A 15721-nucleotide genomic window follows, 5' to 3' on the forward strand; every position below is an offset into this window, starting at 1 on the left:
TCCATTTTGCTTATCTTCACCACCAAAATATATCAAATAAAATGCTTTTGGTGTGTAAAATCCATTTAAATGTCGGTGGGAGACATGACTTCTGAGCAAACAACAGCAGGCATATAAAACACGAGAGCCCAGAGGAAGCAGAGCTGAAAATGGATGAACGTGAACTTTTAATGTGGACTCAATCCAGCAGAATGTAATGGACAGCGAAGACAGCAGGAGCAGATTGAGATGTTCTGATATTATAAAGCACTGACGCTGAGCTCAATTTGATTCTGTTCTCAAATAAACAATTCATTTGTGCTCTGAGACGGTTTAGCCATTTTAAAGCACATTTCTGTTCTAAGAGAGTATATCGAAAAAGTATAAGGAGTATAACATTTCAAGTTAAAATTCCAAAACATCTGATTAAACACAGCTGATTATTTACCAAGTTTGTTATCACTCAGCTAATGACTGTGAAAGGCACTATAAAGTAAAAAATAATAAACAGCAAAGGATGGCAGATAAATGTTTAAGAGTAGATCTTCTTCAGTGTCCTCTTATTGTCACTCCGGTCCTCCTAATTGACTTCAATAACAAACACAATGTCACCAGACGCTGTACCTGATGGAGTCCTTGCCATGATGTCCTCCTGGCTGATCTTCTCCAGACTCTTTGTCAGACCTGACAGCTCCTTTCTCAGGTCCTCAAATGAGAAATCAGCGGTGACTGTGAAGCTCAGCGAGTCTCCATCAGCAGGAAGGACACAGCGAGATGAGAAAGTCTGCATCAGGAGAGAATAGGGGATGAGATTTCAGAAAGGAGACATTAAAAAATAAGTAATACTGATAAGAGGGGGCTCTTCTGAATTAAGGATCAGTGTGGGAGGCAGTCAGCGTGGGTTTAGATGGTGAGAATGCCTGTCATTGACTTGCTGGTTGTTAATGAGAGAATATTTGGCGGAGTGTAATGGAGCATCAGAGATTATCGACCTTAACTATCAATAAGCTTTTGACACAGGACTCCATGAAAGGCAGGTGGGTCCAGAAGTGACTTGGCCCACAAAACAAGGCGTTGGGCTTTTTATGGTTCTGATACAATCTTAATGAAATTAAGTTAAATGTAAAGACAACACATCTAGGGAGAAAGCTTTACAAAATGATTATAGATTTGAAGGTCTTCAGCTCAGAAGTGAGAGTTGTGAGGAAATCTTGGGAGCCTTTGTGTCTTCATCACCATCATCAACCACACAAAGCAGAGAAAGCTACGGTAAGCTGAGTTATGTAGCGACCATCATGTGTGGAGTGTAAATCAAGAAGAGAATCTCCCTAACGTCTGCAAAATACAGCAGGCATCAGGACTATTGTGTGAAGTGTGAGAGAAAAGCAAATGAGAAAGATGAGAGAAGAGAGACGAAACTGGACTGTGTGGTCTGAGCTGTGAGGAAATGCTGAAGGATTTGAATCTCATCAGTTTAAGGAAGGAGAAATTAGAAGGTGGCCTTGTACAAGAGTTGGCACCATCCTTTATTAGATGTTATCTTTTACACTTCATAAAAAATTAACTTTTTCACGCAGCCAGCTGTAGATTCATCTGTCTGTCATGTACATTTTTGTTACAAACTTTGAGATATTTGTAAAAAGAATATTTGAAATGTTAAGGAAACATGAAAAGGCGATCTGTGTTGGGCTGAATGTCCTGTTCTTGTCATGTTGTATAAACTCCTCAGATCTTTTAAATTTCTCTCTAAATGTTCTCTGGTCCCACACACTCCAGTCTGATCAGACTCACTGTGAAGTGTCACTCTCACCTGCAGGAAGTGGAGATGGTCCTTGGTCTCTGAAAGCTCCTTCAGCTCAGCTTCTCTCCTCTTCAGCTCCTCGATCTCCTTCTCCAGTTGCTCCATGACTCCTTCAGCCTTCTCCATCTCTCTCTTTTCTTGTTCCCTGATCCTCTCAGTCAGTTTCTTGTGGGCTTTCTCGATGCACTGTATCAGATCAGTGAAGCTCTTCTCATTTTCCTCCACCTCTCTTACCACGGACATCTGAAGAAACAGATTAAAGATTTAGAATTGAGTCACCTGATAAGAATAACCAATCACAATACACATTTGTTGATATTTTGAAGCTGTGAAGGACTGTTTGAATTGTCTGGAGTGACTGGTGGTACTTTATTTGCAGAAGGAAGATCAATTGGACTGCCTCCCATACATTATGTTCCCCCCATTATGCCAAATAACATCATCACTCTCCTGATGCTGTTATTAAGGGAACTGCAGGACTTTATGAGATACGCAGTCATAAAAGGCTTCCTTGTGAAGGATCTTGAGAGCCATTGGCAGGAGTTGTTGTGGGATAGTTCTACTATCTTGTAAGGACCCCATTTGACCTGGTAGTTTGTATAAAAGTCTGCCTTTAAAATGGGTATCTCCTGCTCAGCCTGAGGTTAGGAGTGAAGTAGGACAACACACCAGGAATAAAGAAGAAGAAGAAGAAGAAGAAGAAGAAGAAGAAGAAGAAGAAGTATTTGTAAAGAGGAGTTAACTTGTGTGTTAGAAGGTAATTGTGTTAAAATAAAAGTACTTCTGGACTAGAGACTTGTGTATATTAGTTGTATTCTAGTTTGGGGTGTCAGATGTCACCATGTCAGACCTGTGAGATGGAGATATTAAACAAGAGGGTCTAGGTGTTGGCCAAGGCGCTTCAGATTTCCTTTAATTTCATGAACTCTTTGCATATTTACCTTCTTCCATCTGTTTTTCATTGTAAAGCTCAGAGTTGTATTTTTATTTCCATGTTTGGTGTATTTCTACTTCATTTATGAACTTTGCATTATTACTAATGCTATTGTAACTATGGCTCATACTTATATGATGACACCTGGTGGGGTGTTCTATGTGGGAAGTAAATGTGAAGTTAAAGGGGCCTGCTGTCCAGGGTCATCAACCCCAAAACTGGAGGTGTTCTGCTGTTTTCAGAACTTTTCAGACACAAATAACTCTGTGATACATGGCAAGGATAAGAAGCCCTAAAAAGTCACCTCCTAACCAGCCACTAGAATGAGGAAGAAATGATAATATGAGATTTATTTATTAGGGAATTTAGATGAAGCTGTACATAAAATACAGAGAGTCTCATAGTGTTTTGCCTTTTGGTGCACATGTGGAAAACCTCCCTGGTTGGGTGGATAGGCTCCTGGCCAGAGCAGGGAAGGAAGGATCCAGTTGTCATTGTCACATGTGCCCAGTTCTAAGTGAACAATTATAAGAGTTTGGATCAGACCACCAGTACTGCAGAACAATTTAAAGACTTAGGTACAAAGCTGAGGAGCAGTAGTGATATTGTGATCAAAAGTTCAGACTATGCCACACACTAGTCTACATAAGACTGAAGAAATTATACACATAGATAGATAGATAGAAAATGACCCTCATAAAATCTTTATATAATTAAAGATTTATTCTTCATAAAGTAGTATTCCACATACAAAGACACTCTTTGTTGAGCCAAACAAGGCAATTCAAAACAAACAAAGTTTCCAAACAGAATCCAAAGAGAGCTGTTTAAAAACAAAGCACAGGTTGAAAAATCATAGAAAATGACAAAAGCATAAGGCACAGCCAAAAGAACACAAGAACTTGACAAACACACAGAGCACATTCACAATTAAACTGTGGGAGACCCTCACGGTTTATAGGCCAAAGGGAAGCTCCAGGTGGTGATAGGCAGATGGTCCACCTATTGGTGAGCCACACACAAAACACATGGAACATAACACAGGCAGCTTATAGACAAAATCAAAAACAAAGAATAAAGCACATACTCAACCAAATCAACATTAACATAAACAAATAAACAAAAAAGACATGAAACAAGACTTTGAACAACATCTAGTGGAAGGAATCCTGGCTGAAAAATGTCACGGTCATCATGGGTGTAGAGGGGGGATTTCATGCATCACTAATAAGCAGGAATTCTAGGAGGAAACAACAAAAGCAGATGAGCATAGAACCATAAACCAAAGTGAAGGTCAGTCTGTGAGATTGGCTCACCTTTGTACTTCTTCAACTGTCACCTCTTTATCTGGATTGGACTACACAGTGTTGAGTGACACATTGTGCCCCACCTACTTTCTTTGAACTAAACACACACCCCAGTGGTCTGGACCAGCTGTATTTAGTACTTTAGTACACTTGATTGTGTTGGTCTGTTTAATGTGAGTCTGTGTTAAATAAATTAGGTTGGAAGTTTGATCTGTCTGGGCACAGAAATGTATGTGAAGAGTTCTGTCTCTGCTGGATGAGAACTTTCACATAAACGAATCCTGGCAGAACTGGGCATCAGAGAGTGTGCTACCTTGGGCAGTCTGCCAGCTCATTACAGGGTCAGAGCTACACTAGTGATCACAATGAACTAATTTAGTGTTTCTGCCAATTAACCAAACGGAAATGAGAGGATGTGGTGGAAGATCTGGAATAACTGGAAGAAATCCATTGAGATACTAGAAGATGGGATAAACTCCACATGGAAAGTAAATAGAGGACAGTGGATCTGAGATTCAGCAGATGCCACCACTGGACAACCTTACTGTCCTTTGTGATAAAATATTAAAGCTTAAGTAAAACATTTGGATGTTTACGTTATGTAAAGCCTGCACTCAGTCAAACAGTGGAGATCCTTAACCTGTGGAGTTTAATAAATCTGAGAAATACCAAAATGAACAAGAGAAGCCCATTGTGACCTCCAGAATAAATCAAGAATATCCCATCTCTCCAAATGAGGCATTTTACAGGAAAAGACATGCTCCCCAATCAGAATTTAACCTCTTGATAACAAAAGAACCTAAACAACTCATCTTTAAATCACCACATCATTACGGTGAACACGGAGAGAAGGCTAATAAGATCTTAGCTCAGCAATCAACAAGCAGGAAGCTTGCAATGCAGTAACAGAAATTAGAATCACAACTGGAGATAAAGTCATGAAGCATAAAAATATAACTCAGAGATTTAGCCAGTACTATAAGTCTTTATATTCTACTCACATTAACAAAGATGAGACACAATCTGAGGAGTTCTTCGATGTAATGCAAACACAACAGATGGACACTCTTAGTACAGAGGAAATGGACAAACCTCAGACACTCTCAGAACTACTGAATGCTGTAAACTCACTCCAAAGAGGGAAAACAGCAGGCCCTGATGGCAACCAAGTGGAATTTTATAAAGATGTTTTCAAGTAAGTAAACTCCACTATTATTAGCAAAGTTTACAGAAGATACAGACAACAAAAATCTACCCAAAAAACCTACCTAATTTTCCCCACATCCCACCCATTTCTTTTCCAGAACAAATCCCTATCAGTCTTGAGGAGTCAGACAGCATCTCAGCAACATATAAAAACATTTAAAAAAATCTCCCCTAGGATACCGTGGGAAAAGGACCTTTTAATGAATATCTCAGAAAAGGAGTAAAAGTCAGTCATGCATAGAATACACACAGATAGATAGATAGATAGATAGATAGATAGATAGATAGATAGATAGATAGATAGATAGATAGATAGATACTTTATTAATCCCAAGGGGAAATTCACATACTCCAGCAGCAGCATACTGATAAGAACAATGAAGGTATAACAGACAGACAATAATTTTGTATAATATTAACGTTTACCCCCCCGGGTGGAATTGAAGAGTCGAATAGTTTGGGGGAGGAACGATCTCCTCAGTCTATCAGTGGAGCAGGACAGTGACAGCAGTCTGTCGCTGAAGCTACTCCTCTGTCTGGAGATGATCCTGTTCAGTGGATTCTTCATTATTGACAGGAGCCTGTTCAGTGCCCGTCGCTCTGCCACAGATATCAAACTGTCCAGCTCTGTGTCTACAATAGAGCCTGCCTTCCTCACCAGTTTGTCCAGGCGTGAGGCATCCCTCTTCTTTATGCTGCCTCCCCAGCACACCACTGCATAGAAGAGGGTGCTCGCCACACCTGCCTGATAGAACATCTGCAGTATCTTATTGCAGATGTTGAAAGACGCCAGCCTTCTAATGAAGTATAGCCGGCTCTGTCTTTTCTTACACAGAACATCAGTATTGGAAGTCCAGTCCAATTTATCATCCAGCTGCACTCCCAGGTATTTAAAGGTCTGCACCCTCTGCACACAGTCACCTCTGATGATCATGCGGTCCATGAGGGGCCTGGGCCTCCTAAAATCCACCACCAGCTCCTTGGTTTTCCTTGTGTTCAGTTGTGCAAAGTATTCAACCATTTGACTTAGACTCTTTCATCAATCACATTTATCTCATTTAAAATTGGGTAAGAATACAACTTGCGAGTGTGGCAATCAGCTCCAGCCTCACTGGGCCACATGTTTTGGGAGGAAAACAAAGTAACATCATTTAGGGCCAAAATGTTTGAATGTTTCATCAGACAGCCTTGGGGTCACAATCACTTCTAACTCATTAACAGCTGTGGTTGGTGGGCTACCTGACGGGCTTAAAGTGGAGGAGGACACATTGACTGTAACTGCCTTTACCACCTTGTGAGCTCGTAGACTTGTCCTGCTTAACTTGAAGACCCCCGGCCCCACTGGGTCACTGATGTTTGACATTTAAAAAACAAATTCTCACTTAGAAGATGTGTTCAAAACCTTTTTAAAATATGGCAAGATCTAATTAATGAAACTTTAAAATAAGCACCCAGAGCAGAGGAAAAGGAAATTCTGCCTTTTTATTTAATTATTTATTTATTCATTTTCTTAAATTATCAGTAATTTTGGCCCAGCTCTTGGCTCTTCACTCTTTTTCTGGGTTGCAGGGTGAATCCTGTTTGGTAGTTTTTTATTTTTTCCATTTTTTTTTGTTTAGATTTCTATTTTAACTTTCTGATTTTTTTAAATTAGTTTTTATTTTGGCTTTGAAAGTCATTTGTTGTATAATTTGAATTTGATTGTATGCAATGATATTTTTAAAATAAAAAAAAAATGTAGACCATTAGGAATGTTGTGCCAGCTGATCTAATTCAGAACATCAGCGTCGACCTTCAGTGTGAGTTTCTGTCAGTAGAGTTAAGTCTCCTTTTAGCACCTGATGGAATATCAGAGGACTTTAGGGTGATGTTGTCTGAATCTACTCTGAATAACACATGGAATTCTGTCAACAGTGAAAGGTCATGAAGGACACCACACAACGTCTTCTCTAACTCTCCCTTTCTTGTGTCTCTACACATCATCACCAGTGAAGCTCTGCTGCTCTTCAAGTTCTCATTTATTTCTCCTCTCTTTGATATGAAGTGTTGTCTTACTATTCCACTCACCTTCATCTCCTCCATCGCCTTCCTCGTCTCCTTCATTATCTTCTCTCTCTCCTCAAGTCCCCTCTTGATGTCACTCAATGTCGCCCCCAGCTGTTTCTGTTTGGACACACAAGAGGACACGCGTGGTCAGATCAGAATTCACGTTCACTTTGTGATTTCTTGTTCTCTTTCTAAGTCCTGATATTTTCACATCACATTTGTTTGACATTTCATGACACAACTTAGATTTGATTTAATAAACATAAATGACAATAAAGATTAAACGAATGGTTTAATTTATCGACGCATGAATGAGTTTGGACTTGAAGTGTATGTCAAATACAGAAGACAGTTTGAAGGCACACTGCTGTATGAGTTAGTTCTTGACGTTTAGAAGACATCACATCGACAAAATGGGAAATGTGAAGTTCACACAACACCAAAAATAATTAAAAACAAACTGGAGTGTGTAAGTAAAGAAACTGGTGAAAGGCCAGGAAGACTTAAAGACATCATGTCAGTAATTATAGGATCTATAAGGTCATTTGATATCCTGTTTATGTGAGGACATTGTCTGCCGTTGTCATTTTATGGAGTCAAGTAAGATACCGAAATATACAAACGATTCTGTTGAATTGAGGAAGAAGGCAACTTAAAGAAATTCTAAAACTCAGAAATGATATTTTTTGTATGTTACTTAGCTCAGGTGTTTTGTTTACGTAACAGATTTTTTTTTTTTAAATAAAACTAGGAAGCTCCGCCCCCTGCTCACTTTGCTCGCCCACCCCCAGGTTTGGTTCGTGCGGCACTTCGAACGTTTAAAAGCCTGTACAGCACCTGTCCTTTTGTCTCACTGCCTTGTCTCTCTTCTCCCCCAGACATCCTCTACTCCTGTGGGGGGTCTCGCCCCTGATGCACGCCCCTATGAACAGGAAGATTTTCTATTCTTCTAATTGAGAGACGGAACTGTCCCCTCCGACTACATACGGGGCTCGATTCACTCCTGAAAGAGACTTATGTTTGTTTGAAGTGTCTGAATAACGTTTGTCTCCAAAATCTCCTGTGTATCTGTGCCACTCTGTGACCCAAGCGTGACCACATATGTGGATTTCACTTTCACCAAACCACAAATCTTTTCACTCTCATGGAGAGGCTTCTTCATTGGGAAGAAACACTACTTTTCCCTGATGGCAACATGAATTAGACGATGTACAAGTCTCAGACTTAAAGTTTCAATGCAAACAATATATTCGATCTCTTTTCACTGTTCCATTAGTAATAATTTCCATTTGTTTGTGCGAATGCGATCTTTACCATTATTTTTTGTAGACTTTCGAAATGGGCAAAGTCTCTGTCTCACGGATCTTGCTTCCATCTCTCTGAGCTTCCAAAAAGTCCCTTCATAAAGATCACATCTTGTCTCCCAAGATGTTTTTATTATAATAGAGAGATGTTTATTATATTTATGTTTTTGGTTTTTCCAGAGCCTTCAAGACCACCCAGCCATCCCTGTTAAGGGGTCAGCTCAGAGATGCGCAGGTGGGTGAGCCTGTGGTGTCCTGATGATGGACTATCTGTCAGGCAGACTCAAGGACTGTGTGAGTAACACTGGAGCAGCACAAGGAACAGGCCTGTCTGCTTTACTCTTCACTCTGCGCACCTCACACTGGAAAGGATAAAATTTTTCTTTTCTTGTATATCCAAAAATCAACCAAGGACTTTCTCAACAGCTTTAACAGGCCATGTTTTTGAGAGCCCCCTACTCCAGATTCTCTAAGAAGAGAGGAAAAACAAGAAGATCGAGGTTGAATACACACACAATAGAGCTAATTTTTCAAAGCCCCAGTCCACCTAATCTCATTCTTTCAGAACCAGCTTTTAAATATTCTCGTCTCAGTTCTACTTCAGTTCTTAGCTACTTATTAAGTTTCTAGAGTCAGCACTCTGATGGCAGTTTGGTTTTCCTCACAGGTTGCCTACACTCCCTTATAGCTCCTCTGTCTGTGTGTGTGTGTGTGTGTGATGCTCTTCTGAACTGATTCAAGTCCACTTTAGTTTTCTTACTAATTTTATGAAGAGACCCTCACAACAGCTAAGCTTTCTCCTTCACATAGTTATGGTGATGTCAACTCCTAGAATTCATCCACTGGCTTTATCTTAACTACCAAGTTACAGTCAGAAGTTCTCTTACTCCGAGCAGGTGAACGCCTGACTTGGTTTATGGTCACTCAGGTGGACATGATGCTTTGTCCAGATTGTGATATCCATGGAGAGCTTCCTCTGGCACACGTGGAAGAACATTCAGTTTGCTTTGTCTTTCTTCTAACAGATTATTTTCTCTTTCTTGGCCTTTTCTCCCTGTGACTGTGAGTTGTACTGCAGTTTAAAGTCCTTGAGGTTTCACAATTACTGGTGTGGTACCCAGATGAGGGTGGTACCCAGCCAGGATGCTCGAGAAGACCGAAGGAGGGCTTGTGCCTCCTCCAGACCTTGAGGGGGTGTCTGCCCTGGGGGCTGCGGGTAAAGAGCTGGGAAGCTCGACCCTGTAGGGACCCGTGGTTACCACCAGGGGGACCCCAATACCTGGAAGACCCTGGACCTCAATACTTCCGCCACATCAGGAATTGCTGGGGGGAAGAGGAACAGGGACACCCGGAGTGCTTCCAGGGAGACAGCCGGCACTTCCGTCACACTGGGGCATGTCAGTGGGAGATTGCCGGGAACACACCTGGAGCACATCCAGGTGCTTATTTAAAGGGGCTGCCTCCCTTCGGAGTTGGACTTGAGTCGGGTGGAAGAGTGGACAAGGTCTCTGGAGGAGGCAGGAGGTGGCCTGAAGAAGAAAAGAGAGAGAAGGCATTGTGTTGGCCTGGACTGAGGGGTATTGGGGGCTTGTGAGCACTGACTTTTGTAAATAGCAATGGAAAATAAACGTGAGTTTGGTGACATGAGCGTGTCTGCCTGTCTGTGTCCGGGGCAACGACCACACTGGTTATCTTTAAGTGGCAAAAAAATGCACAACTGCTGGTTGATTTCCTCCTTCAGTAATTCTACAGATTTTATATGTGGTCTCCCTTACTTGTGAACCTTGCTTTCCTTTATCAAGTCAGGGCTGAATGAGACCCCCACATTCAACTCCATTACAGGGCTCTTCAGCTCTTACCCTCTGGCACTATGCTACCCTTTGGAGCAGAAAAGATCATTTAGCCTTTGTGCTGGCCACAATAAGGGTCTTACTACAGGGCAGAATCAAATCCAGGGGCAGAGATCAGAGTTCTAGTGCTTGGAAAGGGTTATAAAGGAATGAATGGACTTGCTGCTGTAAGTGTCTTGGATGAACAGAAATCCAACCTTTTTACTGTTAATTCCTACTAAGTCTTGTCCATCAAGTTGAGATATTGCTGGGAGTCATTTGCTGTGTTTGATCAGACTAAACAGATGACACCCAGAACTGACAAGGAGAGTCCTGATGAAGTGAACTGGCATCTGAGCTGAAGTTATGAGTCAATAAAAGAGGGGCAGGCAGTGGCAGCTTAAGAAAAAGACTTCTGACTAAGCAGGGCCAGTCTGTCTTACAATTACATGTCTGCTTTCAGGGACATCTGAAGAACTGATTTATGTAAAGCAATCCAAATCAAGTGATAGCCAAACAATTGAAAACATCAATAGATCAAGAATTAGGTGTTGGTATTAGTGATCTGATTCGTATTTAACTGAAAAATATCAGGACACTTCATAGACTTCATTGTTGTTTATGGTGTTGGCTTCTCAACACGTCTTCACCTGTGATGTGAGCTCTTTTAATATTCAGCCACATTTGTGTCACTTACTTCCAGAGCCAATGTGACACTCTTTGTTTGAAGAAGCACCAAATGGCGGCGGCTTCTTCTTCTTCTTCGCCACATTGGATCATCTTCTTCCATATCTTCCTGGCCTTGTCATCTTGCTCTGTCACACCTATCACCTTCATGTCCTCTCTCACCACATCCATAAACCTTCTCTTAGGCCTTCCTCTTCTCCTCTTAACCCTCTAATGTCCTCATTTCTAATCTTGTCCATCCTCATCACACCCAATGCAAATCTTAACATCTTTAACTCTGCCACCTCCAGCTCTGTCTTCTGCTTTCTGGTCAATGCCATGTTATACTGTATCATTAAAAACAGAAAATCTACACAGCAATAATATATTGAAATTTTTGAGCTGAAATTATTGTAAGAATCATAGACTTAACTCTGGAGTACAATATAGATTGACATGTGACAATACTGTATTTCTTACGCAGCCATGAAATCAGCCAAATACAAACTCAATTTCTTTAAAAATGGACAAATACCACAAAGGCAGACAAGCAGCTAAGCACACTCAGCGTGTAAGTGTCAGCAGTCCAAAGTGTCTCAATTGATGTGTCAGACCTTCTATTGAATTATGTTTAGGATGACACTCCATGGTCACTTACTACGCTTACATCAGCCAACTGTAACATCTTCTTGTTAAGAACACCTCAGGAGGGTCCGAATGTCAGACATTTCTACGCGTAACCCACATGACGCTCACACCCCTGCCAGTGGACATTTCTAGACAGCAGGCAATAGTTGGCCTACCACTGCCTTAGGTACTCAAAAGAAAAACTGATCAGAGCAGAAAGAAACTCAGCTGGCTGTAAGGAGAGAACTCAGTTGTTTGTGGGCCATATTGGGGATCTTATCTTGAGCTGCTTCATGACTTGCACACAGTCTCACCAGGATGGACTCCAGCAGCCAATGCTCTGAACTTGAAAAATCAGGTTTATAAGGTCCAGTAAAACCTCAATATCAGTCAGGAGTCAGAACCAAGGCTGTGACCGATAAGAGAAAAGACGGATAACGGAGCAGCTACTTTAAAAATGACATACAGTAGATTAGTGTAGCGAACAGTCGTAAAACAACTATATTAACAAAATGAATTAATTTATATAATATTGTAATGACCAGCGTAATAAGCAAATACATCTCAGCTGTCCTGGAGTTTTTTATGTATTATTTGGAGTCTTTGTTGCCTCACAAGCGGTGTCCTGTCTTACACTCCGTTATTTGGCTTACAGAGCTCACCTCCTAAACAATCAAAGAAAGCTTTCTCTACCGATCAGTTGATCTCCTGCCTGTGACGATGTGGGTTCTGGCTCCACACTCCCTTTGATTTAGGAAGCACTTGAACCCAACACCGTCGATAATGAAACCGAGAGAGCTAGTCAATGGAGGCAAATTGAGCATCTGAGCAAGGGAATGGTTGAAAGTGCAACAGTGCTTTTATTAAAAACAGTCAACAAAAAAAAGTGTTCATGAAGTGCAGTTCTATCTTCATCAAATAAATAATCCATAAAAAGAACACGTGGAGGTTAAAATAACAAGAAAAAACAATCCTTTAAAAACCAGAGGTTAAAATCTTCTCTAGGAAGCAGTCTTTAAAACAACAACAAATCCGGTGTATCGTTTCTATTAGCGTCTCACCTGCCTATCCCGTTAGGGCTTAGCAGCAGGCAAGACGCTCTCTGCAGCTGCCCTCCTGAAACACACGCATGAGACTGGAGACCTCCCAAACCCTGGCTCCGGTATGGCACTCATCCCAGCCTCGGAGAACTTGGTTTCCACCAACGGCCAGGTCGCCCACGTTGGGGATTCCAACCACCAAGTCTCCCGACTTCCGCTGCCTTTCCATGGCCTCTCTGCGGCCAGTCGCCTTCCCTTGGTCACTCCCGCTACCTGATCGCTCAGCGGGAGCGACATCAACACAAACACTTGGGTGTCGGCCTAACACCCAGCTTCCACGCAGCTGTCCACGAGCGCTCGATCGCGCGCTCACCACACTCACGCACCGCCTGCTTCCTCTCCTGCTCCCGGTAACCTCCGTCCTCTCCTTTCCTTTTTCTCTCTCCATTTTTTCTTTTACACCTCATGCTTCCTCGCTCCCAGTAACCTCCGTCTTCTTCCTTTCTTTCCTTTTCTTATCTTTCCATCTTTTTTCCTTTCCTTATCTCCTTTCTCCTCTCCGATCGTTTCTTTTCCCCCCACAACCGACTCGCGCTTCTTTATAAATAACGTGAGGGGCCATTACAGCTGTAGCATTAGCCACGGGAGCAATCACGAATGTGGGCAGTTCCTCACCTGTGCACACGGTGAGAAACGCCCACATTGACGACCGCCCCGCGGCTCGCTACAACATCGCCCCCCCCTCACGAAGCCGCCTCGGGTGCGGTGATTATTTATTTAAAATGAATGGCCTTTGCTCAACGAGCTGTGGACCCATAACACCACACTGCCACTCACGTTGTGTATTTCTGATCCCACAAACACTCCTGCTTATTGTCTCCTGACTCCCTGCTCCACACCTTCCCTTCTCTCCTCACTTCTCCTGTCCGCCCCTCACAGAACAGAAGCCCCTCAGCCAGTCCCCTCACTTACAGCTTTCTGTCCATTCTGCCCCCAAACAGAGCATCACAAGCTGTCTGAACACCACAATATATTAACACCGCCTGATTTAACAGAATATATAAAGAAAATGACAATGCAGAAGACCATTAACATTAATATAGAATAACATTACCGTCACTGGTTTCCATTTTCAACACATTTTTTAATTATTTCAGCAACCCCCTTTATATCTTTCTCTGTTGGCCTTCCTAGTCCGCCATTAAAGCAATACTTGAAGAGCTTTTGTTGTTTCGTAAACGTTTAATAAGTTCAAACACCACACACATATGTTGATAGGCCATAACAATGTACAGTAGTTTAGTTTAATTATAACAAAAGAGAAAAGCTACAAACCGCTATTAAAGCTGAAGGCACGTAACGGACACTGGGATTTCTGTTGTTCCGATGTGCAGAACTCGCAGTAGTAATCGGGACACGCTGGTGTGCACAAGGTTGGGTTTTAATTATTTAGTCCTGACAGGTAATCAAGTGACAGATAATCGAGTTTTACTGTAGATGAATAGATTTCTCTGTCACATTAAATGGACAAATTCCTTAACTCAAAGTTATTCAAACAGTTTCCATTAAAAACTAAACTCCACTCACCTGCTTTTCTTCCCTTTCCGTCTCCAGCTTGACCATTTTATGCCCATCATGTCCAGTCACCACACACATCATGCAGATACAGGAATCATCAGTTTTACAGAACATCTCCAGACTTTTCTGATGTATCTCACAGAGTTTCTCCTTCAGATTGCTATCAGGATCAACCAGCTTGTGATGCTTCAGGGCGTCTCCTTCATAGTGAGGCTGCAGGTGAGTCTGACAGTAGGAGGCCAGGCAGGTTAGACAGGACTTCACCGCTCTGAACTTCTTCCCAGTACAGAAGTCACACTCCACTTCTCCAAAGCTGGCATAATTCTGAGGAGGAGGAGGACTGATTCTTGGTCTCTTAAATTTCATGATGACATCATTCAGCAGACTATTTCTTTGCAGAGCAGGCCTCGTGGTGAAGTTTTCTCTGCACTGAGGGCAGCTGCACACTTGGCTCTGATCCCAGCAGTCCATGAGGCACTTCAGACAGAAACTGTGACCACAGGGGATGGTGACGGGGTCAGTCAGGGTGTCCAGACACACCGAGCAGGTGAACTCGTCAAGTAATCCACGCAGCTGGGCTTCAGCCATCGTTAGTCTGAGGAGCGGCAGGCAGAGAGAATCAGTCAGACAAACAAGGAAGTGACTTGTGAAGAAACGAAAGTGAAAGTTTGTCTGTGCTCAGTGAGGAGGAGGAGGAGATTTAAAGAGAAAGCTGAGAGCTCACAGAGAGGACATCTGAGGAGACACTGAGGGTGAACAGTTAATGTGAGACAGGAGCTCAGAGAGTGAAGACCACCAAGTGACAGAAGAGATGAGCTGTCACAGGGGGTCTGCTAAAGTTTAATTCACGTCAGTATTTCTTAGTTATTTATTACACACTGAAGTCCACATCAGACTCCATATTAGTCCTCTTTATTAAACAAATTATCCATCCCATAATAAATTCTCGTCTCCTGCTTATCAATAATGAATTTTTGTGTTTTTCTTTGTCCATGCCAGGAATTTATCAGATTATTCAGTAAAGATCCCAAATGAATCCCAGTCAGTTTAAGAAAAAGAATAATATGATACATTAATAAACACAAGAACAGTAGAAATTTGAAAACATCTTAAAAACTGATAACAGACAGGCAGGCAGGTAGACAGACAGACAGACAGACAGACAGACAGACAGACCGACAGACCGACCGACCGACAGACAGACACAGCAGGCACTCACCACTCTCGGCTCCTTCACAGGTTTTTAGATTTTCTTGGTTATTCAAGTCGTTTTATCTCAGGATTTGTGAGACGTAATCAAGTCTGTTGAACAGGCTCGTCTACTCCTGCACCCTACGATTAACACACACAGATCCTAGTCACACAATTGGGTATAAGTGATGTCCTAATGCCAGACCCGCTGTA

General features: G+C 42.0%; 1 protein-coding gene across 1 annotated transcript; it reads right to left on the reverse strand.

Moving 5' to 3' along the window:
- Window positions 1–65: 65 nt before the first annotated feature.
- Window positions 66–14905, reverse strand: LOC120529030 (E3 ubiquitin/ISG15 ligase TRIM25-like). Its single transcript, XM_039753091.1, has 4 exons — window positions 14327–14905; window positions 7295–7390; window positions 1867–2023; window positions 66–91 (listed from the first exon to the last, which is right to left on the reverse strand). The coding sequence occupies exons 1-4, from the start codon at window positions 14903–14905 to the stop codon at window positions 66–68; spliced, it is 858 nt and encodes a 285-aa protein (XP_039609025.1).
- Window positions 14906–15721: the final 816 nt, after the last annotated feature.

The sequence above is a fragment of the Polypterus senegalus genome, chromosome 4 (genome assembly GCF_016835505.1).
Source record: "Polypterus senegalus isolate Bchr_013 chromosome 4, ASM1683550v1, whole genome shotgun sequence".
Classification (NCBI taxonomy): domain Eukaryota; kingdom Metazoa; phylum Chordata; class Cladistia; order Polypteriformes; family Polypteridae; genus Polypterus; species Polypterus senegalus.